Source organism: Fusarium solani, assembly GCF_023522795.1.
Source record: "Fusarium solani strain SB1 chromosome Unknown bctg00000000, whole genome shotgun sequence".
Lineage (NCBI taxonomy): Eukaryota > Fungi > Ascomycota > Sordariomycetes > Hypocreales > Nectriaceae > Fusarium > Fusarium solani.
Genome location: NW_027072157.1, coordinates 5,282,036 through 5,303,773, shown reverse-complemented (window position 1 = coordinate 5,303,773; position 21,738 = coordinate 5,282,036). Strand labels below are relative to the sequence as shown.

General features: G+C 52.4%; 7 protein-coding genes across 7 annotated transcripts; 3 read left to right on the top strand and 4 right to left on the bottom strand.

Moving 5' to 3' along the window:
- Nucleotides 1-1,749: 1,749 nt before the first annotated feature.
- On the top strand, nt 1,750-4,235 carry MRS44_001682 (uncharacterized protein; the record flags this gene model as incomplete). The annotated part of the gene is made up of 2 exons (XM_046274836.2): nt 1,750-2,651; nt 3,158-4,235. The coding sequence occupies 2 exons, from the start codon at nt 1,750-1,752 to the stop codon at nt 4,233-4,235; spliced, it is 1,980 nt and encodes a 659-aa protein (XP_046138046.2).
- An 826-nt stretch (nt 4,236-5,061) lies between these two features.
- MRS44_001681 (uncharacterized protein) lies at nt 5,062-7,465 on the bottom strand (the record flags this gene model as incomplete). The annotated part of the gene is made up of 8 exons (XM_046270516.1): nt 5,062-5,423; nt 5,471-5,790; nt 5,844-6,156; nt 6,207-6,683; nt 6,733-6,814; nt 6,862-7,228; nt 7,282-7,352; nt 7,403-7,465. The coding sequence occupies 8 exons, from the start codon at nt 7,463-7,465 to the stop codon at nt 5,062-5,064; spliced, it is 2,055 nt and encodes a 684-aa protein (XP_046138048.1).
- A 2,695-nt stretch (nt 7,466-10,160) lies between these two features.
- MRS44_001680 (uncharacterized protein) lies at nt 10,161-10,754 on the top strand (the record flags this gene model as incomplete). The annotated part of the gene is made up of 1 exon (XM_046284925.2): nt 10,161-10,754. One exon carries the CDS (start codon nt 10,161-10,163, stop codon nt 10,752-10,754), a length of 594 nt encoding a protein of 197 aa, XP_046138049.1.
- A 419-nt stretch (nt 10,755-11,173) lies between these two features.
- MRS44_001679 (uncharacterized protein) lies at nt 11,174-12,218 on the bottom strand (the record flags this gene model as incomplete). Its single annotated transcript, XM_046284924.2, has 2 exons — nt 11,174-11,827; nt 11,898-12,218. 2 exons carry the CDS (start codon nt 12,216-12,218, stop codon nt 11,174-11,176), a joined length of 975 nt encoding a protein of 324 aa, XP_046138050.1.
- Nucleotides 12,219-15,554: 3,336 nt separating this feature from the next.
- Nucleotides 15,555-16,702, bottom strand: MRS44_001678 (uncharacterized protein; the record flags this gene model as incomplete). The annotated part of the gene is made up of 2 exons (XM_065623788.1): nt 15,555-16,447; nt 16,513-16,702. The coding sequence occupies 2 exons, from the start codon at nt 16,700-16,702 to the stop codon at nt 15,555-15,557; spliced, it is 1,083 nt and encodes a 360-aa protein (XP_065480208.1).
- A 437-nt stretch (nt 16,703-17,139) lies between these two features.
- Nucleotides 17,140-18,035, bottom strand: MRS44_001677 (uncharacterized protein; the record flags this gene model as incomplete). Its single annotated transcript, XM_046278183.2, has 3 exons — nt 17,140-17,634; nt 17,695-17,950; nt 17,998-18,035. 3 exons carry the CDS (start codon nt 18,033-18,035, stop codon nt 17,140-17,142), a joined length of 789 nt encoding a protein of 262 aa, XP_046138051.2.
- Nucleotides 18,036-20,253: 2,218 nt separating this feature from the next.
- Nucleotides 20,254-21,490, top strand: MRS44_001676 (uncharacterized protein; the record flags this gene model as incomplete). Its single annotated transcript, XM_046284926.2, has 4 exons — nt 20,254-20,316; nt 20,371-20,435; nt 20,547-20,676; nt 20,735-21,490. 4 exons carry the CDS (start codon nt 20,254-20,256, stop codon nt 21,488-21,490), a joined length of 1,014 nt encoding a protein of 337 aa, XP_046138052.1.
- Between the last annotated feature and the right edge of the window lie 248 nt (nt 21,491-21,738).

The window sequence follows — 21,738 nt, the reverse complement described above, 5'->3', positions numbered from 1 at the left end:
GCACATTTTAAAGATAACCAAACAATATTTAAGCAATGTTGATCGATTCAAACTCTCGCTCAGCTCATCATCCCTCATAGAATCCTTCTGATCCATCACACTCAAAAGGTTACTCAATACGGAAGGCCATCACAAGATTCTCACCCAACTGTTCATCTCAACCAAGGCACAGAGCACCCCATGCTCTCAGCTTCCTCCCTACAACAGCATATCCCCCACAGGACAGAAACAACAAGGTTTAATCCGGCTGCCTGGAGTTTCAACTCTTAACCAAGGTCGGCAGGACCCGAGGGGAGCCGTCGAGGAGAATTCGTGATTGGTCAAGATCCGATCTTGTATGGTGACATGGTGTCAGATCGTCAGTGTAAGGGCCGTGTTTGAAACATGGCATGTTCATGTTGTTACTCGGTAGTCCCCTGCGCCAAGCTTTTCGAGAATCCTTCTCCAGGATCTCGGGGATCCTTCTCTGGGGCCATGAATCGACTATCCTGGTATATAGTCTCGTGACTACATGTTTTCCAAGGTGGTAGTGAATATTATTACGGGGTCGTTTTCATGTGCTTTGTTGATCATTCTGGCGTGAGCTGGGGGAGCTTTTCAAGGTGTAGTCCACTTTCTCCTTTTTGGTTTGTATGATGATCGCCCATAAACCTTGCAGTTTGTCCACAATGAGGATCCTTCTTATTGATTTTGAGTAGTAGGGACGATTAAGAAAGGGATAGTGGCTTGATCCAAGTGAAAGGCAGAATCTCATGGCGACAGTGCCTTTTCCATCGTCGTACACGAGCCACTAAGAGCATGTGCTCAAGTTGATGCCTCGATCTGCTAATGAATCTGAGAACAAGAGTCCCTGTGAGTTCAGTCACATCGGCCCGAATGCTAGAAACGATGCTCTTTCAGACAGGAAGAGAAGTCCATAAGACTCAAAGTTGAAATGTCCAGGAGTCGAGGCCCATCAATGGAGAGGGGCTTGTAATGTTCGACCTTGCTGGTTAAGAGATGTATAAGACTGCAGACCTTCAATAACTCGAGTTAAATCTTGAGCGATGCACTGGCTGTCCACTGTGCCAGATAATGGTGAATTCTGGATTTCTACTCCGTTTCCTCTTGTCTAGTACATGTCAACCAAGAGCAATCAGAAGCAGTAGGATTGTGCAGTTAGGTATAGTTCCCAGGCCAATCAACTTGGGACTGTTTTTCAGCCATCTTTTACAATGACTGCTTATCTGAATTTGAAGTTTCCACTCCTAATACATGGGTTAGGTGATCGGGTGTTTGTCAAATATATTACATCTATTTGCTCCTACACTACATTCATCGTGTGAGACCTTATTTGACAAGATACGATGCAACATGATGTGATGCCTTTTAACCCCGGCTTTTCTCGATAAGCATATCAGACGTGTTACCAACTTGGGAGAAAATTCACCGTTGGTCGTTGCCAACCGAGACGCCTCAATCGATAGCGCCAGCGACTATTCATTCGCAACCCCTGCAGAGTCGATTTGACAATCGACCATCCCGCCAATGGCTTTGGGATTCATTTCACAGCTGGTCGCGCTACTGCAAGGATGAATACGATACACCTAAAGATCCAGGAACAATTCCGCTCGCCAAGACTCGTTTTTTGCTGAGATGGTCGTGTAGCTGTTGGGTATATAGAAGGAAGGGGGAGGTTCTGAGATGAGTTGTTTTCTTGTAGTTTTTGTCGCAGTACGCTCGTTAATACTCTCGTTTATTCAGTTCGTCATGGTTTCAAACAAGTTGATGGCCGTTGCCTTTGCGGCACTGGCCTCTTTGGCGGTTGTTGATGCTGGTGTCTGTATACCACACGGCACCACCACCATATCGTCGGCTTCAGCCACGGAGGCTAGCAGCACGACGGCTGCAACTTCAACCTCTGTGACTATCGAGACTGACTCTACAACTACCTCTGGAACCGTTTCCTCGGCCGAGACAAGCTCGACTACCGCTGAGACTTTATCTGGAACTACTTCGGCTTCTTCAGTCGAGACAACTTCTACAGCCGCTGAGTCCTCTTCGACCTTGACGACCTTGACCACTATTGCGACCACTTCAACTACCGTCGAGACTAGCTCTGGAACCACCTCAGCCCAGACAACCTCCACAACAGCCGAAGTCGTTCCCACCAACCTGGTCACCAACCCCGAGTTTAACGACGGCCTCCAACCCTGGCAGGCAATCCCCTACCCTGACCAGGACCTCTTCCTCACCGACGACTCGTACAAGACCGAAAAGGCCGCCCGCCTCTACTTCGAGTCCAAGTCCGGCAGCCCCTTCACAAACTACCTCTACCACCGTATCGACAAGTCCCTCCTCAAGGCAGGTTCCTACGCCCTCGAGGGTTTCGTCAAGGTCGACTCCCCCGGTGATGAGGGAGAAGGCTGCACCAGGGCAGTCGCCGCGTGTCTCGTCGGCCCCATCGGCCTCACAGAGGCTATACTCAATGTTGGTGTGCTGCCGGCGACGTTTGCCGAGAGTCGGTGGGCAAAGATCTCGACGATTTGCGATGTCACGGAGGAGAAACTGGAGGAGATTGATGATTTTGGTGTCGCTATTGGGTTTGAGTGCTTCAACACGAACGCCTACCTTGATAGCGTCTCGTTCAAGGCGGTTGAGATTGTGATTGAGTAAGGGTCTAGAGTTGACGGACCATCCGGAGTGCCACTGTTACATATACACCTTGAATATTCTCTGTATATATTTTCTGTCTAATACCATGTGTCGAGTATGCCCTCCATCTAATCAGTTGTAGTTCACGCCTCGGCATATCGGCCAACTTCCGAACCCGTCTCTCACCTCACTAAACCAAAGCTTCACGATACGTCGCTTGTCATGAGTAATTAGTGGCGAGGAAATGTCAATTGAAATCAGCAGTGGACTCTCTGTCTTCTTTCAACTCTTTCGACTTCCTCTCCGACTTGGATTTCGCAATTGCAGGCTTATCCCGGCTTACACACATGCACCTAGAGAATGCCGTGTCGAAGCCTCGGATGCGCCGCCTCAGCAAGGGCTACTGCATCCTCTGCTGCAGCCTTTAACCCAGCACAGCCCAGGCATTTCACTCGCACAAATATCTTTACCTGCAAATCAACACCAACAGATCATGGCTCCTTGAAAAGACGACGTCTTCTAGGCTCCGATCGGCCTCCCTCCTTCCTCTCCTGGGACTCGCCGTCCCGCGCTCGGAGCTTGACCCTCTTTCCCCGCCAGAACCCGCCGCCTCCGACTTCGCCGCCGTGCCCCGACGACCTAAACACCAACAACTCCATCGCGAACCGCGTCCAGGGCCTCATCTTTGGCCATGCGACTGCTGCCGCCGCCATCGCCATGACGTCTCCTCCCCCACGCCCCCTTGCCGAGCGCATCCCCCCGGCGCATGGGACTCGCACATGCACGTCCTCGATGTCGAAAACTACGCCCTCTCCCCCGCCGCCATGTACCGTCCCAACTCGCACTCCCTCCAAGATGCCCTCTCCTTTGAAGCTCAAGTCGGCATACGCAACATTGTCCTCGTTCAGCCCTCCATCTACGGCCTCGACAACACCTGCCTCATTGACACCCTGCGCGACCTGGGCCCCGAGCGGGGGAGGGGCGTCGTCGCCTTCGACCCGCCCGCCATGACCCCCGACACCCTGCGCCAGTGGCATGACCTAGGCGTCAGGGCTGTGAGGTTGAACGTGCAGTCCAACGAGCTCACCGTTGACGCGCAGGAGCTGGCCGATCAGCTGCACGAGTACGCCGATGTTGTGCGACCGTTTGGATGGGCTGTTCAGGTCTATGTTCCCATGCACATGATTACTCTTCTGGAGCCCATTATCCCCTCCCTCAACATCCGTTTTTGTATAGACCATATTGGTTACCCATCTTTGAGAGGTCATAATAGCGCCGACCCATACGACTTGCCTGGATTCGCATCTCTAGCCCGTCTTCTCAAGAATGGCCACACATACGTCAAGCTATCAGCTCCTTATCGCATGAGCTTGCGACCAGACCACAGCGACATTGAGCCTATCGCAAAGGAGGTCATTCGCCTAGGAGGTACCAGTCATGTAGTCTTTGCAACCGATTGGCCTCATACAAGGTACGAGGGGCTGGATATCAAGCCGTGGATGGAGACAGTCCTCGACTGGTGCGGTGACGACGAGTATCTCATCCAGAGGCTATTTACCGGAAATGCAGAGGACTTGTGGGATGTACCAAAATCATCATGACCATGTTTATGTCGGAAAAGTGCTTTCTTTGCATAGCGTTTGGTCTGGGCGGAGTACACGTTATGGTGTCTTGTCGGTAGAGTCAAGGGTCGGCGCGGTACAATAGGATAGGAATGACAACCGGTATTAATTCATTGTCATCTTGGGGCTTCATGCGCGAGTACAACGGTGCACATTGTTCCTCTGTCAATTTGATTTTTTCATTTTACTATTTTGCGTAGATCATGTCAGTATTTCCAATCGTTCAGAGATCATCATGTGCATCTCCATTCTCGACTTGTAAAGGTCAGATACGTCTCGACCTTGCCGTCTCCTGCGATTTTGCAGGACATCCCTCTCTTGAATCATGATGGTAACAAGCCATCATGATCTTTTAGGGGCCCCTCATGTGCCAACATGAGTTCAACCTGTGAGGCTACGGCCTCATGACCCATAGCCAACTCCAGTGATAGCCTGAAACGCACCTACGGCCGAGTGCAAACAGTCACATGGGACCTCGGGAGAAAGGCGCGGCGCTTTACCTTGGCCATTTGAAGCCGTCGGATCATCCAGGTGATCGCCAAGTGGGAGTGGACGGAGCTCTCAAGGCGTAGCAAATCTCCAGACGCTAAAGTCCGCACACCTTGGCCGATCAGCCATGAGTTGAGGTGATAGCCGGAACTAGCTGTATCGTTGACTCCTGGACTGAACCCTCTGAAAGGCTCGATTTTTTGTTGTAGAATTTCAAGAACCACCCGTAGCGGAGGCTTGTTCTCTCCCGGGCGCGGTTGACAAGCCTTATCTGATCAATTACGGCTTTGGTCGAACCGGCCCAAGGCAAACCCCTTCACTCAAACGTCTGTGGATTATTATCCGACTCGTGAATAGCACCCACCCGTACGCTCAAGGGCTCAAAGGTCGATAGCGCCTCAAAGACGCCACGGTCCACGGCCATAGAGTTCGGGCTCAGGTTGTCGGCCCATGGAGTTTGGAAGAGTTGCTCCGGCTCGTAGGGGGACTGTTGAGGGGGCATTTCGAACGGGGGTTGATACATGGATTCGGAAATCGGGACATCTGGTGTCATTGGCGGCATCTCTGCTGCCTGCTGAGGCTGAGGCTGCGGTTGTGGTGGTTGTTGTGGATTCAATCCCAGGCCCAGGCCGAGAGTAGCTACCTCTCTTGTAATGAGAGCAAGGGCACTTGAGATGACTGTAGATGATTAGAGTTGAACACGGCGCGTACTCTGTTTCACTTACCTGGATTCACAAACTTAATCTGGTGCAGGGCGTGGATGCAAAAGTTGAGTTTGCGAACTGCTTGTTGATCTTCAGGGGTTGCCTGCACCTGCAGGAGGAAGATCGTCGCTGCGATGTAGACACTGTATGACAGCGACAGCACGCAGTGGTTGATGGTAAAGGTTCGACAGAAAAGGTCGAAGATGGCAATGATTGCCGTTGCCGACGTGACGCATTCTATAAGATGGTTCTGCATCGGATGCGGGCCGTCATCCCCTGGGTGCACCTGCCAAGAGAGCATAGGTCTGAAAAGGAGGATTCTGAACGTATGGTAGAGGGCACTTGAGAATGCCTAGTTAGTACTTAATAGATAGTTTAGAAAGGATATACTCACTTCATGGTGACAATGTGTGACGGGGGCGCGAGAGCCGGCAAGGCCAAGGGGTCAATCTTGAGATGAGGTGGCAGTTGATCCCACCACATCTTCATGGCAGGATCTTGGCTTTGCAGGCATTCTTGCATCTCCTGCTCCGTGTTTTGGCAGAGGGGATCATACATGTGAATGAGAATCTCGTTGAATATGACGGATAGTCGACAAGCACTCATGAAGCAGGATGTTGAATGAGCCGTGGCAGGCGGGTACTTCCAGTCTCCCCCGTGAGGCGAGTCGAAAGGAACCCAGAGCTCGTTCTCGGCGGAATCATCCACTAGAGATTGTCAGTATAATGAAATGTCTGCAGGAGTTGAGCCAACTCACTGATGATTTGAGGCGGAGATACAAGTGAATGTTGCATGGATGGCGAACGACCAAGGTAGAGGCTAATGATCTTATCCCAGAAATAGCAACTCCAGAAAAGTCGGTGCCGAATCTCAACCTCCTCGTCAGACAAGTGAACCGAGCCTGGATATCTCTGTCCATCAACACAAATGCCTAGGTGGTCGATGAGTCGGAAAGCAATGCCGCTGTAGATCCAGGCCTGAGTGGTGTTGCCATGACCGCACTCTTGCGCACTAAGGAGAAGCAGCGTTTGAACTGTCGGAATTGTGCAGACGCCTCTGCTCAACTCGTCGAACAGCATGCTTCGAGCATGCTTTGCGAAAACAGCACCCCCATCGTAAGACTGATCCAGCAGCCGTTTGGTCGAGGGATCACTCTTCCCCCATCGAATCGAATGCGACAATATGGCATTTAGAAGTGTGTGCGAATAGTAAGGCCCCATCGATTGCATGTCACCTGTCTAGGGTTAGATCACGACATGGGGTCATGAATGGTCAAAGCATACGAGTAAAGGCTGGCCTGTAGATGAAGTTGAATAGGGGTTGGATCCAACACCAGTGCACATTCAAGAGATATTGAAAGGGTTCCTAGAAAAGTAAGCGACGAAACGAATAGATGACCCGGGAAGGCATACGGGAATGTCGGAGAGGTTTTCCATTGCGCGTTGGTGCCATGCATTATTAACAAGGCGCTCCCTCCTATGGGCATCCGAATCAATTGAAGAGAGAGAGTCGGCCTTGTGCTTGTGCGGATCACTGGGAAGGTTGAAAAGACTGGTAGCGCCATGATAAGTAATGCCGCCCTTGTCGTCGATCTTGAGGCCCATGAAGCTCCTGGTCATATGTTCGTCACCATAGCGGCCAGAGTCGTGGCCATTGAACATGCCCGGGCTAGAGTGATTAGATGCAGCAACAGAAGGAGGAGACTTGACGGCAGCCAACTGATCCTCGAGCTCCTTGATACGCTCCTCGAGACGCTGAGTGTAAGACAGAGTCGGGTTTCTATTAAGGTGTGAGTGAAGGGTAAGAGAGCACGCGACCAAGGGCAGTCCCACAGTTTGTAGATACAGTCATCGTTCCTAGCAGCACAGCGATTGCAGATGGGCTGCTCGCCACCGCACTTGACCTGAGAGAGGGTCAGCAGGGGCAGTTCGAAGTAGCATAGGGCATATCGACCTTGCGTCTACGGCAGGGCTCGCAAGAGAAGGCGCTCTTCTTGGTTGCCTTTACCGACGACATGATGGGCCACGGCGTCTGGCGAGAGGAATCGAAAGTGTGCTAAGAAGTAGTGAATTCCGCAACAAGAGTCGTGAGAGAGAAGCCTTAGGTAATTCCCGTCCCCGCGTTAAACATCGAGGGCCCCACTCGGAGGAAAGCGGCCAGGCCAGGCGTCGCTCGGCTCCGTCAGGTTTTGGGTAAGATCGAGTCGCAGCTTATTGCATATGCGGACCCGAGAAGCAAAGCGCCCGCTGTTGTAGGAGCGAGAATCGAGGATGAATGGGGCAGAAGGCGACTGAACGAGAATTGCCCGTCCTGTGACCAGCCAAGAACCTTGGGAGGCGACACTGCAGTGCGTTGGGCCGGCTCAAGACGAGGACCGGGCTCGGCGAAGTGGGGTGTTTTTTCCAGGCTTCGGTGTAAGATGAGAGGGCTTGCTTGACCTTGGACCGGGAGCGAGCGTCGATTATCGCAATTATCGATTATCTCGAGGTGGGAACCGGCAAGACTGATCAAAAGAGGTTCAAGGATCATCTGCCGTCATCAGCTGGCGCAGGAACAGTTATTGGGACTGGACTCTCAATGCCGTTAATGGTCACGTGCATCAGCCCGGGTGCCTCTTGGCTTGGTGCTTGGTGTCCCAGCGTGGAAGGCGCGACAGCCCGAGTTCCAGGATGCATCCCGTCCGGCGCCAGGCATTCCCTGCCGGTTCTCAAGCGCCTCTACTTATCCTCAAAGATCGCGGTGATGATGCTAGCAATTTTCCCTCTATTAAGGCCTGATGACGACGTTGGGTCTAGACTCTTTCTCTTCCCGGCTCCTCGCGGAAATAAGCGAGGTCAAAACGGCATCTTGTTCACCATCATGACATGATTTCGTTGCCCTAACGGTACTTGGTCCGCCGAAAGCGCAGCTTGGATCTCGAATCAAACGCCACTGCAAGGATCTAGGAATATTAACAGCAGCCATTTTTACATGTGCCAAGCTGCGTCTGCGAGAGCGAAGCCGGACCTCTGGCTGCCAGTTTATTCCCGTACCGAGGGACTGGACAGAAGCCGCAACTTGGCGCAACGACAGCATCTGATAAGTGGCTCGTCTCTGTTTCTGAGGGCAGCCATCTTGATGTTTTTACCACGATCACAGGCTTTTGAAGACTTGAAGCTAGTCTCATGAATCGTGCTCGATCAATCTCATCTTCCTCTCCCTTCAGTGCGAACAAGTTGATCTTCGGGCGAACGGATCATACCCACTTTCCACGGCTCAGAGAGGATCTCGTCCCCATCACCCGGCGCGGTGGATGCCGTAACTGCATGCGACTACTAAGAATTCATTTTCGTACAAATTATCGATGCAGGTCAGTGCCTGCCAAGAGTTCCTCATGACGGGGGGACAGCACACTTGGGATCTTGATCATGACCTCGACCTGAGATGAGACCTGTTGCGCTGACCTGGTCATGATGCTGTCTGTACCTTGCCTTGGTCGTCCAACTCTTGCAGCAACTGGTCTTTGCTTTTTTCCACCTGCTCACTGACCCCGCGAACTTTTCAGCTTGGTACTATGGCGTGCATATGCCGGAGTCATACCGTTTCTCTACACCATCATACCACGTTCGTCAGGCAACATATGGGGGAAACGGTCACTTGACGCTCATGAAACGATACAAAGTCTCTCAGACACCGCTCTTCTACAAGGAAAAACCCCATTCCCTGACGAATCGCGCTCTTTTGACTGGTGGTGAATGCAATCATGGTACGTCGAAGCTCAGGTGTCCTGTTCCACCTGTAGAGCCCTGGGACGACCAGCCCTGTCTCATGACTGATACCTGCTGTGTCATGACCAGCAGCTGAGAGGACGCTGCCACTGAATTGATCTGGCACCTTTGATTTACCGGGCGATTGGTAACACCCCCTTGACCGACTTTTCGGTTTTGATCTTGACATCTGACTTGTCCTGTCGCGGGACGTTGCTCCAGCTGTCAAGATGGCCTTCGTTTCTAGCTGTTTCTTGAACGTGATTGATCGGTGCAAGGTCTACTGCAACAATTGACCTGGTACTGTTTGATTAGAAAGCCAATGTGAAAGCTGCAGTGCTTGTGGATTGTTCTCCTCTTGCCCTCGGGCGACAATTGCTATTTCTGGCCCTCGCGATCTTGGCTTATAGATCCATGCTGCCTCGATCGAGGTATCATGTTTCAAAGACAAACTCGAAACAAAGGCGACCGTTGGACGAGAATAAGGCGAGACTATTCGGGTGCTCCCGTCTGATCGGCCCATTTCAGTATATAACTCTTCTTATTATTTTTTACTATTATTTTTCGAGTGGGTTTTGTCTCTATCGTTGAACATTGGTCGAGCTCATGATCATCTCGGAGCGTACATTTACTCAAATTTTCATTACTATGCATTTCTATGAGACAGAAATAAAATATATGGCATTTTCAATAGCACTTTTGCATCTCGACCGTTGGAGGATCTGAAACTACGAGACCCTGCTATTCTTGGCAGAAATCTCAAAGTTGGGCAGGGATATTCCATGTGGAGAGGCAGATCCAACATTGGGCTTTGATCGTCGCGTGTTTCACCTTTTCAACGTCGAGTTTACATCATATTACCCAGTAAACCGGTTTTTCCAAGAGGAGCGGACTTTCTTTTTTAAATAGGATAGAGTGCTCCCCGCTTTGGACGACATCTGACAACTAAACTTACATCGCACAACATGGCGACGACAACGTTGACGACGAGAGTGCGCCTCTTTCGGGCTTGCACCTTTGGCTTGTGGGCGGTTCAGTTTGGGGTTTTGCTTGGCTCGATCGCTTATTGGGCCTTTTCTAATCCAGCTAGCAAGGACCCCAAGGCAGTACCGTTGGCTTGCTTGATCATCATTTTGCCCGGCCTCACTTTAGAAGCCGTTCTCATTCTCAAGATGGCTTCTTACACGCCCTATCTATCTTCACACATGCAATGGTTCGACACCCTCTTCGACGAATCGACCCTGGCACTAGAGATCCTCCACCTGATCTGGCTGACTGTCACCATCGTCGTCTCTCGTGCAGTCTACCTGGACGTAGTTGTCCAGGGAGGCCCCATCCGAGACATCATCAGCTTCCTGCGTCAACACCCTCCCTTGACAGACGCAGCACTCGCCCGTATCTGTCTTGTTTATTTCCTTTTGTCCTACGCGAGCTTGGTAATCTGGGTCTGGTGGACCGGCTTCGCTGCCATGGTGCGGCGTAGCATCCAGGTACGCGAGAAAGAGGCTTCGGCGGCTTTGATGAGCTCCCCGGACGACAAGGACAATCACGGAAACTAAGGTATCATTGGCATTTTCGTCGCAAAAGCAAATGCTTTAAATTTTTTTTTTCGCAAAGAAAAGAAATAATTCCTGTATCCTCCTTCTCTCCTTTTGACCGAATAATTAATTGATTTCATTTCAATCGTAGACCCATACCCTTCCTCGTGTGCTCCGGAACCTCCGATGCTATCCAATATTTTCCTCCACTCTGGTCTTCCCCGATTCCCCGAGATGTTGTTGTTGTCGTGTCACAGACACTGACGAATGCAAGTGCAAATGCAGTTTGGCGGTCATTGGTTCAACAAATTGATCCAGCCTTTGAGTTGTACCAGTTTAACCGTTACGCGGGTTCCATAATCTCTCTGTTGTGCATCCTCGCCATCTCTTGCACGGTTGCATGAGATGCTGAGCATGTGATCCAAGCAGCTATCAGTCACCTAGGGAGCGACGGGGCTCATCTGGCCGTCAATCATGCTGTCGTTCCTTTGGGGAGGGCTCGCTTCCTTGGGCTGGATGGTGTCGACCTGGGACTGGGGCATGGCGGCCTTCTCATGGGCGTGGCCGTGGAAGCCGAGACGGTGGTGACGACCCTTCTCGATGTCATCGTCGTCCTGGCCTGGGTTGGCAGTCTGGTACTCGAGCCACTTGAAGGTCTTGTAGCATCCAAAGGCCAGGAGAGAACCCATGAAGGGTCCGACCCAGTAGATCCAGTGGTAGCCGACAAACTCGGTGACGACGGCAGGACCAAACGAACGGGCAGGGTTGATCGAGGTGCCGGTCCAGTTGGTGGCGCAGATATGTGAGATGAAGACGGAGATACCAATACCAATTGGGGCCAGGTAGGTGCTACGGTGCTTCTCAACAGCGAGGAAGTACACAGTCAGCACCAGCTGAGCAGTGAGGAACATCTCCATAAAGACACCCTGGGCCTTGCTGGTGCCATTTGAGAGTGCGTTGGCAACGAGAAGCGGGCCTGGGGTCAGGCCATTCGTAACGGCCGCAGCTGCAATAGCGGCGACGAGCTGTGTGGGGATGATCAGGAGGCCATTGAGTGGCTTAACAGCACCGACGAGCAGCAAACCGACAGTCACCTTAAAAAGTCAAAGTTTAGCATGTAAGTCCTCGGATCCGCACAATTGCTTCTTGTCTGGCCTGACTTACAGCAGGGTTAAACATTCCACCGCTGACACGGTAAAAGATCCAGACGTTGATGGCGAGTGCCGTTCCAAAGGATGCGGCAATGTACATGAGACTGAAGGGCTCCAGAGGTGCCTTGAGGTCTGAAGGGTTGTTGGTGACGAGGGCAGTCTGTGCTCCAATGAAGGAGAGGAGAAGAAACATGAATGTTCCGCAAAACTCTCCTAGGACGATGACGACCGAGTTTCTGGTGGTGGAAGGGATAAGGTGGCCCTGCTCGCCTGGTTGAACTGGGCCATCATGCTCCGTGGAGTAGTTGGACTGGAAAGATGCAAGTCGGGCCATTGCGGCTGATGAAGGGGGGGTTGTTGAGCTGTGCAGAGGCTATTGGGGGTAAATTGATGGGTGAGGAAGTGCTGCTTGATGAGCATGTCGAGGGAGGTGGTCATGATGGCGCCCTCGGAGGTTATTATATATCTCGAGGAAAAGAAAAGGGTAGCCACACAATCTCAGCTCATGTGGCCCATCATTCCTCCATCAGGACAACCTTGGACCTACCTGTCAGCCAAGAGGCCCTTAGTCCCTGATACACCGTCAAGGGGTGGGCAGTGACACGGCCACGGCCACGATGGGTCCCGAGCCTGACTCCCTCCCACAGTGGTGTCACGACTGAGCTGCAAGTCCAATCCTTCCCTCTCTCTGTCTTTCTTGCAGGACCGCATCTGACAAGGAGGTTCCTGGGTGTTCTCAAGAGACTCCATTGCTGTGCTCTGCCGGAGTCTGCGTGCCCGACTGAGCTGAAGGTGCTCCGAGAAGACCCCGCGATGCTTTATCCAAGGCCGGTTAAGCGAGGCCCATACTCAGCTCGGGGATGCCTCTCGACACTGTTTGGGAATACGGGACCCTGATTGACTTTTTTCTTCTTGCTGCTAAAAGAGGCGTTCTCCGACACGCCCTCGGGAGAGGGACACTATGCCCTCTTGGCTCTTCAGCCCGTGACGAAGCATATTCATCCAAGACTGTGGTCCCCCATGTGGCAAAGCGCCAGCCTGTGACATGGATGGATTGCTTTTTGAAAGAGAGAGACAGGCAATGTGTGGAGAGAGAGAGGGACCTGTTGTCGCCCCCAGTCTCTGCATATGAGCTTGATGAATCGAGACCACGCCATGGTCTCTGGGAAAAGAATGCATGCAAGTTGCTCTCGTTCAACCCCCTGCGGACCCCGACGGTTGGAATGTCTCGGAGCCGGGGGGTGTGCGCGTTAGCACAACGGAAGGTTTTTTTTACTCGGTTCGAACGATCGACGGTCCCCGCATGTGCATGAGAAAAGTGATGGCACATATCAAATGGGCGAACCGGGCTTGCATGAGATGAATGGCTTACCTGCCGCCCATTCGTGCTATTGCCGGAAGCTAGTCTTGTCTCAGTCCAAGAGTGTCAACGGGGGACCCGGATGCACCACTCCCAGAGCTACCCTACTGCCCACCATCATCTCGTCTCCTGTGGCAGTTTGCTTCTGTTAGCTGGTTTGCTCATCATTGAGTGTTTACGCAGATAGGTGTCATGGAGAGTTGCGGGACCTTTCCCACCAAGTCAGCTGATGACGACAAGGGCTTTTAAGCTGTTTGACTCGCGGATTCGGGCAGATACTGCGTCATTGTCGACGAGCTCGTGTTATCTCAGCTCCCATGGTTACTGCACTTACAAAACGGAATACCCGGAGGGAAGAGAACACAAAGAGGGAACCCGAAGGAAACCCTAGAAAAGCCCGCTTCCGAAAATGGGATCCATGTCCGGTAACAATGTGGACTCGACACAAAGATCCAAGTTTCTTTTCACAATCTGTCCATCAAAAAGACAACGTCTTTGCGTCGGGGTTGGGATGTGTGCGCGCGCGTGTCTGGTAGGTTTGAGTTGCGCCAAACGCCGTGATACCACCCCTTGACCCTTGTCTTTGTGCAAGATCGTTGATGAGGGGACTACCATTGGGAGTGGAGGGAAGGGGAGGGGAGGGGGTGTGATGGTGTGGTGTGTCTGTCTTTGGTGATGGGGAAAAAAGGGACGAGGGCGGGGATACGGGCTGTTGTTGCGAACAAGCGCCCTCCAAAACGCAGATCCGGCACATACGTAGCAGAGCGTCTAACCCTTTCCCCTGTAAGTCACGATTTCTCTTGAGCTATCCCGAGGACTCTCGCGTGAGTGAAGCAGGGATCCTCCATCTTCGCGAGCGCGGGAGCGGGGAGAAAAGATTCGGTGTCGTGCAGTAAAAAAAGGGAGGAGAAGCGACCTGGTCCCCGGTGAACATCTGCGACTACAAGGATAGCATCACCAACATATCCGTGATATTTGCGTAAGCGAGCCTGGTTTTTGTTGCGCTGTCTCTATTGAAGGGATTTTTTTTATGTCTTCGTCATTGCTGGGGCTTGTCTTGTCAATTGACGTGCCCGACTTACACGCGTGCACACGGCACAGTAAAGTTGTGCCGCGGTACAGATTGCCTTTCGTCTCCTCGTGGATATCAACGACATGGCATAAAAGAATAAAAAAGTAAATTTTGTGGCTTTGTCTGGTGTCACATACCCGAAATGTCGAATTCGGTATGTCTCAGTGCTGTCAACTCAGATGGGATTCTACTCCGGACCCCGAGGCGGGCTGAAGTGAAGGGTGATGATGACCTGGCCTCAATAGTTCTCTCCTCATCAACAATAGTCTCTATGCTGGCATATGCAGTCAGTCACCGGCACGCCCGATTATTGAGGCGAGACCGTTTTGTATCTTACTGCGGGGAATCAAGTGATAGTTGTAATCAAGATGGCGCAGAAACGGGCATAGATTGAGGGTTGGACCGCAGCTGTCCTGGAACATGGCGCTTCTGGGTCCATCCAATTCGCTGGCCTCACAGGTGACCATGTCAGCAGAGACCATTTTTTTCTATTCGACAACGAAAAACAAGGCTTTGAGATAGAAAGCCATTTTCTTCCACTCAGCCTGGGCGTATCGTCCCAAGCAAATCTCGCATACGGGGGCTGGCGTGGTTGTGGCCAACGAGGAATCTAGGTCGGCGCCTGAAACGCGGCTTTGCTTGCGTGGACGGCATGCAGCATCAACATGTTGAGAGGGCACAGCGTTCTGCGAGTAGTCGAAAGGAGAAGATACGCATTCCAGCCTGATGAGTGAGGGGGGTCCCCCCCTTCTGTCGAGGATGTGTCGAGTTGATAGAAGTTGAGGAAATTCCTTTGGGGGATATGATCGACAGTCATGGGGATATATACAGCGTGATGGGCCATCTGCCGGCATCGGGGCCAAGGATTCACTCTGAGGATATCGGGCCACAAAGCTCTCACAAAAACCGGGCAAAGGAACAAAGCTTGGGCCGGTCTGAGGTCAAAGGGCACAGAGCGGGTAGGCCCGTCCTCAGCCTGCATCTCGGGTGTGGAGATCTACAATGCGGGAGCGTGGCATCGAGGGATTCTTGTTTCGACTATGGAGCCTATCACGACAGGCTTCTAGGTCATGGATTAGACGCGGCTCTGCCCAGTTTCTTTGCTGTTGGTTCAGGTTTCTTCTGCCTCCCTACCTTAAATCGTTCGGATGAAACCTGGCCCTTCTGTGCATACGCTTTCTTTTTCTTCGAGAAGAAGAACCCCGGATCCTAGCCTTTCCCTTCTGCTGTCCGACAACTTATGCCAACTCGTTCTGCAAGGACTCTTTGGCGGCCCACCGCTCAATGTTCTCAACTTGCTGCTCATACCAAGACCCCAACGTCCCCTCCTCTACGTATCCCATGTGAGGTGTCAGAAGCACCTGGCTCGATCCGTCACGGCCCCAGGTCTTGCTCCGCCACTCGCTATCGGCCGGGAGAGGCTCGGGGTCGAAGACGTCGAGCGCGGCGCCTCGGATTCTCCCTGCCTTGAGGTGGTCGAGGAGATCTCGTTCCACGACGAGGGGGCCCCGCGATGTGTTGACGAAAAATGACGATCTCTTCATCTTGGCCAAGTCCTGCGAGGTTATCATGCCCCGTGACCTGTCAGAGAGCACGACATGAAGTGAGATAACGTCTGCCCTGCTAAACAGCTCGTCCCGACTGACTGCCTTGAAGGTCTTGACGCCGTCCCGGTCTTCCACGGCAAGTCCGGCCTCCCTGGCCTTCTCATCTGCCGCGTCCTGGGTGAGGTTGGTGCTCCACGCAATAACCTTCATGCCGAACGCGACGGTCATGATCCTCGCGACGTTGGCCCCCAATCGGCCGAGTCCGACGACGCCCAACGTCTTTCCCGAGAGCCCAGTTGCGAAACCCGTCTGCCAGGCTCCGTCCTTGACGGCAGCGTCATCCCGGGCGATACCTCGAGCGAGGGCAAGGATCAGGGTGACGCAGTGCTGCGTGGTGCTGTCGGTCCCAACCGTCTTGGTGTCTGCTCGGAGTTTATCCACCGTGCCAGCAACTGGGATCCCACGTTCTTTGAACGCCGCCAGGTCCAGGGATCGGTTGCGCAGGCCCGTTGAGAGCAGGAGCTTGAGTGCTGGCAGGCGGGCGATCAGCTCGGCGGGGAAGGGCGTGCGCTCTCGCATGCAGCCTACAGTATCTTGTTCAGCCACCTGTTCTTGGACGCGCGCACGGAAGATGAGGACGGCCGCATACAGATCACGTCGAATGGCTGGAGCCTCTCAACCAGCGCATCCTTGCCCGACTGCGGATTGTCCGGGTGGTTGTAGGGCAGCAGCGTGTCCTTGATGGAGACGACGTCGTACTTTGCCGAGTCCAACTTTTCAAAGTAGGGGTCTGCAAGACCTTGGTAGTCGTCCAGGATGGCCACTTTAATCGGAGCCATTGTGAGTGAGTGAAATATCTTGTTGGTGATGATGATGGGGTTGCTCCGATGCAGGAGGTGTCTGGGATAAAGAGTTATCCAGGCACAGTGGTTAGTCGGCAAGCACTGTGTAGAGAGTCACTCAACGACGGGATACTATCTTGGGAACAAAGATGGAGGCTTCGGTTTGCACAAAATTCAACAAACATCTCATTCTTTTGTATCGAGGTCTTCAGGTTGATTACCAATCTCATGAGGGGACAATTCGTCGAGTCACTAGCCGAGGTGGATAGCCGACTTGAGGCCGGATAGTATTTCGGCATGATAGACTCACCACACAGTAGACTCAAGTTGGAACTGTTTGATACAATATTCCCCTCACTCATAAACTTCTAACCAACAATTGTAAGAGACTCAATGGTTTCGTCTTTTTATCCAAGAGACAGAGACACACACTTTCACATCTTGCTCGGCATCCTCATGGCACCATCCAACCGTATCACGACGCCATTCAACATGACGTTCTCAATGGCCTGCCGGGCCAGCTGCGCAAACTCGGCCGGTTGACCCGCCCTCCTAGGAAACTCCATTGCACCCTCCAAACTCTTCCTCACCTTCTCGGGCATCACGCTGGTCATGCGGCTCTCGAAAAGACTCGGCGCGATGGTGACGACCCGGACTCCGTAGCGGGCCAGGTCTCGAGCCATTGGCAGCGTCATGGCCGTTACGGCGCCCTTGCTCGCAGAGTAAGAAACTTGGCCCTTCTGGCCGTCAAACGCCGCCGAGGATGCGACCATGATGACGACGCCACGCTCTTCGTCGGATCCTTCAGGCTCCACCTTTGCGATATGCTCCAGAGTCTGGCGCACCAGGTCGATTGTTCCTCGAAGGTTCACGTCGAGCACAAAGTCGAAGTCGTCGAGGCTAAACGCATTGCCCTTGCGGTCGAGAATCTAACCGACGATCAGTCTAATCAGCCACGTTCGCAGTTCCTGAGAAAAGAAGATCTTTACCGTGGCAGGAGTTGAAACACCAGCTGCAGGAATCACGCCCCCCAGAGGCTTCCCCATCTCCTTGGCCCACTTGACGGCGCCTTGCACGGCGCTTGCGATGCTCTCTGTTTCGAGCACGTTACACACAAAGAACTTTGCCGATGAGGAGAGCTTCTTCTCCAATTCCTCTCCGCTCTCCTCGTTCATGTCGAAAATGGCCGCATTGCCGCCATTCTTGCAGATTTCCTCCACACAAGCCTGGCCGAGGCCGGATGCTCTACAAGCGGGTCAGCGACATGTGAAGGGATTGATGTGAGTACTTACCCTCCAGAGACGATGAATGTGCGGCCTTGGATCTTCATGGTAAGTGATTTCAGTATTTGCAGCTATAAGAGAGTGAAAGTAAGAACGGTTGTTTGTTGATGATGATCGAGGGATGTAATGTTGGTTTGACAAGTCCAGGCGCAACGTGGGGAATCCGGGGGTGGCTGGCCGAGCGTGCCTCGGCATCTGGAGCCATCCCTGCAAGCGGCTTTTCAGAAGCAACGACATTTGATCACACTAAGAATGATAAGATAAATACCAAATAACATTTATATGATATTAGAGGCTCTTATGTTTAATTTATATTTCTTCTAGGATGTAGAAGAAGTGCAAAATTCCATATCTCGATGGTGACGTCACGGCCATCCGCCATGAGCAAGTTCATGTTCCGGTGTAAGTCACTAGTGACATCCCTCAAGGGGATTCGCAACCACATTAATGTTTTATAATCATAGGCAATGACCGCCCTAGGTTATATTTAAGTAAGAAGAATATGTGACCCACACCTTATCTTAGGCAACTAATGACCTCTGCAAGACGAGAATGGGAATGGCCTCTTCCTCGTAAATAGATACCTCCCTACCCTTGAGTGCTTCCTTGAAGAAGGAAAGGTGAGAATTGAGGGGGCCGTCTATGAGCTACAAGTCAGATCCAGTAGCATATGAAACTAGAGCTATTTTCTTACTGAAGGAATATGATTTGTCAATTTTCTCTTTATCTGCGGTATCATGTGGTTTTGCACTGCCAGCTTATTGTGCTGTTGGGCGAAGCGGATGGAGAGCACAACGTCACTCCTGAGCAAGGTTGACGGACAACCGAAATCCAAGCACGCCCCTATGCTTCGGTGTTCTCGTAGGTATTTGAGCCGAACTTTGGAATTAGCCATAATGGTATGTCGCAACTTGCGGTAAGCAGGTCTGCACCAGACTCACCAAGGAGTTCACAACTTACCCACCACTGTAACCGGTCAAGAATCATAATCATGCAAGTGTGCGGGAAGAGGGCTCTACCAGCAGGATGGCGAGTTGGTGGTCTAATAGAATGAAAATGAATTCCTTGGCTCTGGGTCTCCAAGCTGTCTTCTCAACGTGCACCTCTCGCTTGTATCTGTTGATGACAACATCTGCCTTGGTTAGGCCGCGTCTTGAACTTAGAACCCAGGCTTCTGTTGCAGTATAAAGCAAACTCGTTGCCTGAGATCAGATCATAAAATTTCTCAATATTTTCATATTAATTTGGTATTCTCATTTTTTCTTCTGTATTTAAGTATTCGCCAACGCCCCCGTCCTCTCGCATTCTTATAACACACGAGAAGCTCAACGACGCTGGGTCGTTACTTGTTGCTTGTTGCGCTTGAGATGATATTAGCAAAAAACGCCTCAGATCTGTTGACGGCTGTCAGTCGTAATCAGGCCTCGAGAGGCACTTGATGCTGTTGGCAGGCCGTCTGATCTTTCATCATTGACGCGAAAAAGTAAGTAGGGACCAATAACATCCTTACCAATCCAGGCTCTGAACACCCTCTCTTGCTTCTTACGGGCATTCATCATGGAGGATGCAGTAGCGACAAGTCTCATCTGCTGAGGAAATGATGTGCAGAGAGACGGGATGAACTTTATAGGAACGGCAAGGCTCTCCATGAATTCGGGCCAAGTAGAGTCGAGCTTTCCATCAAAAAGCTTCAACCAAAGCCAAATTGTCAATCCGGTTCCTGCATGACAACTCCCAAAGTTTCCCCAACTGCGCCTCGGAAATGCATTTTGAGTTTCGTGTAAGTGATGATAGCAGTTGGTTCACCTTCTCGGTGAAGCTCAAGATATTCGGAACTCGGTAATGACGATACGCGTATTATGGTGTTATCTCGAATCTCCCCACTCCAGCGTCACCTGCGCTGAAGCGAGCAATGACGCTATCTACAGGGGCTCGCTGTAGGCGACCCACCCCCTGTTCACCGGGCAGGCCGCCAACGATGGTAAACATCCATGGATTTTCCAGGGTTCGCATTGTCGTCGGGTCTTTGGATTCGACAACCACACACCAAAAAAAGACGAGGCCGCCTGTCCCGATCTTTGCCTCCTACATCTAACCGCTAAACCGACCACCTATTAATCCTTAATCGACTCTGCTCTACCGCGACCAACTCGTTCCTCCCCCCGCGACCGGGCCGAGATTACATGCGACATCGTTCGACCGCCTGAAACCTATCCGCCATTGAAATCCGCCATCTCGTCATCCGCCCAGCGCAGCGCCGCCGCAATGACCAGGCCTCGCCGGCACTCCGGCGCGAGCGAGGAAAGCTCGGGGACCGCCCGGGAGCAGGTAGGCGAGCCAGAGAGTACACAGAGTATGCGGCACGGCTGACCGTGATTAAAGGAGCTGGGGAGCATGTATGATTATTTGGCCAAGATCATATTGCTTGGGCCCAGTGGAACGGGAAAGTACGTCATCCTCAAAGATAACCGGTGAACGAGGCAGCCATCGCAGATATGGTGACCGACGGCATGCTGTGCGCGCGAAAACTTTGGCTGATCAGTTGCACGGATTTACAGATCATGTTTATTACATCGCTTCGTCAAGAATGAGTGGAGGGTCCTATCGTCGCAAACTATCGGTGTCGAGTTTGCGACCAAGATCATCAAAGTCGGTACCGGATCGCGGCGAAAACGAATCAAGCTCCAGGTGCGCTCACCGCAACCACGATTACACAGCTCGACACAAAAGACTGACTGGATATTAGCTTTGGGATACCGCCGGCACCGAACGATTCCGATCCGTTTCTCGCTCATACTATCGAGGCGCCGCGGGCGCTATCCTCGTCTACGACTTGACCTCGCATGCTTCGTTCCGCGGCCTACAACCCTTTATCAATGATGCCCGAGCCCTCGCGTCCCCGAACCTCAGCGTCCTGCTTGTGGGAAACAAGCTCGATCTCACCGATCCGCTTATCGATACTAGTCTCCCGCCACCTACACCGACAAGCTTCACCTCGAACTCGACTATAACCCCCGGCGCTGGTGGGAGCTCCTACACGAGCACAGCTACGGGTAGAGATCGTGGTGCATCCATCAGCGCCGGCACTCAGCAAAGAGCTACTGTCGCCCCCGAGGGCAGGGAGGTTACACGGGCTGAGGCTAGCCGATGGGCCAGCACGGCAGGGATATCAGTAGTGACGGAAGCGAGCGCCTTCAACGGCGAGGGCGTCGACGAGATCTTTGGCAGATTGGCGAGGATGATCCTCACAAAGATCGAACTTGGGGAGATCGACCCCGACGACCCAGCCAGCGGGATCCAATACGGCGACAGCGGCGGCTGGAATACTGCCAGCGACGGAGGCAGCATTAAGAGCTCTATGACGGGAGCTACAGTGGACGATGGCCTTAGTGGGCTCAGGAGGAGACGCAAGGGTAAGGGCCGGACGCAGAACTGGGGCCTGAGGGAGTGGGAGGAGGTGTTTACGCTGAGCAACCGGCGTAGAGGCGGCGGCTGCTGTTGATGAATGGGTTTCTTCTTCTTCTTTTCCTGCTCGGAGCTTATGGGTTCATGGATACGTCACTTTTGAAACGGGGTTGCATGATCAGGCCGGCAGTGTTTGGGAATATTGTTTCTTCTCGTGTGTCAAAGCATTCGTTCGTTTGGCGTCGGGCATAGACCGAGCAAGCAGCTTTTCTGCAGAGGGTGTTTAAGTTCAAGGTTGATCCGAGGCTTCATCGACCTGGTTGTCGATGAGGTACTCGGAGGGTC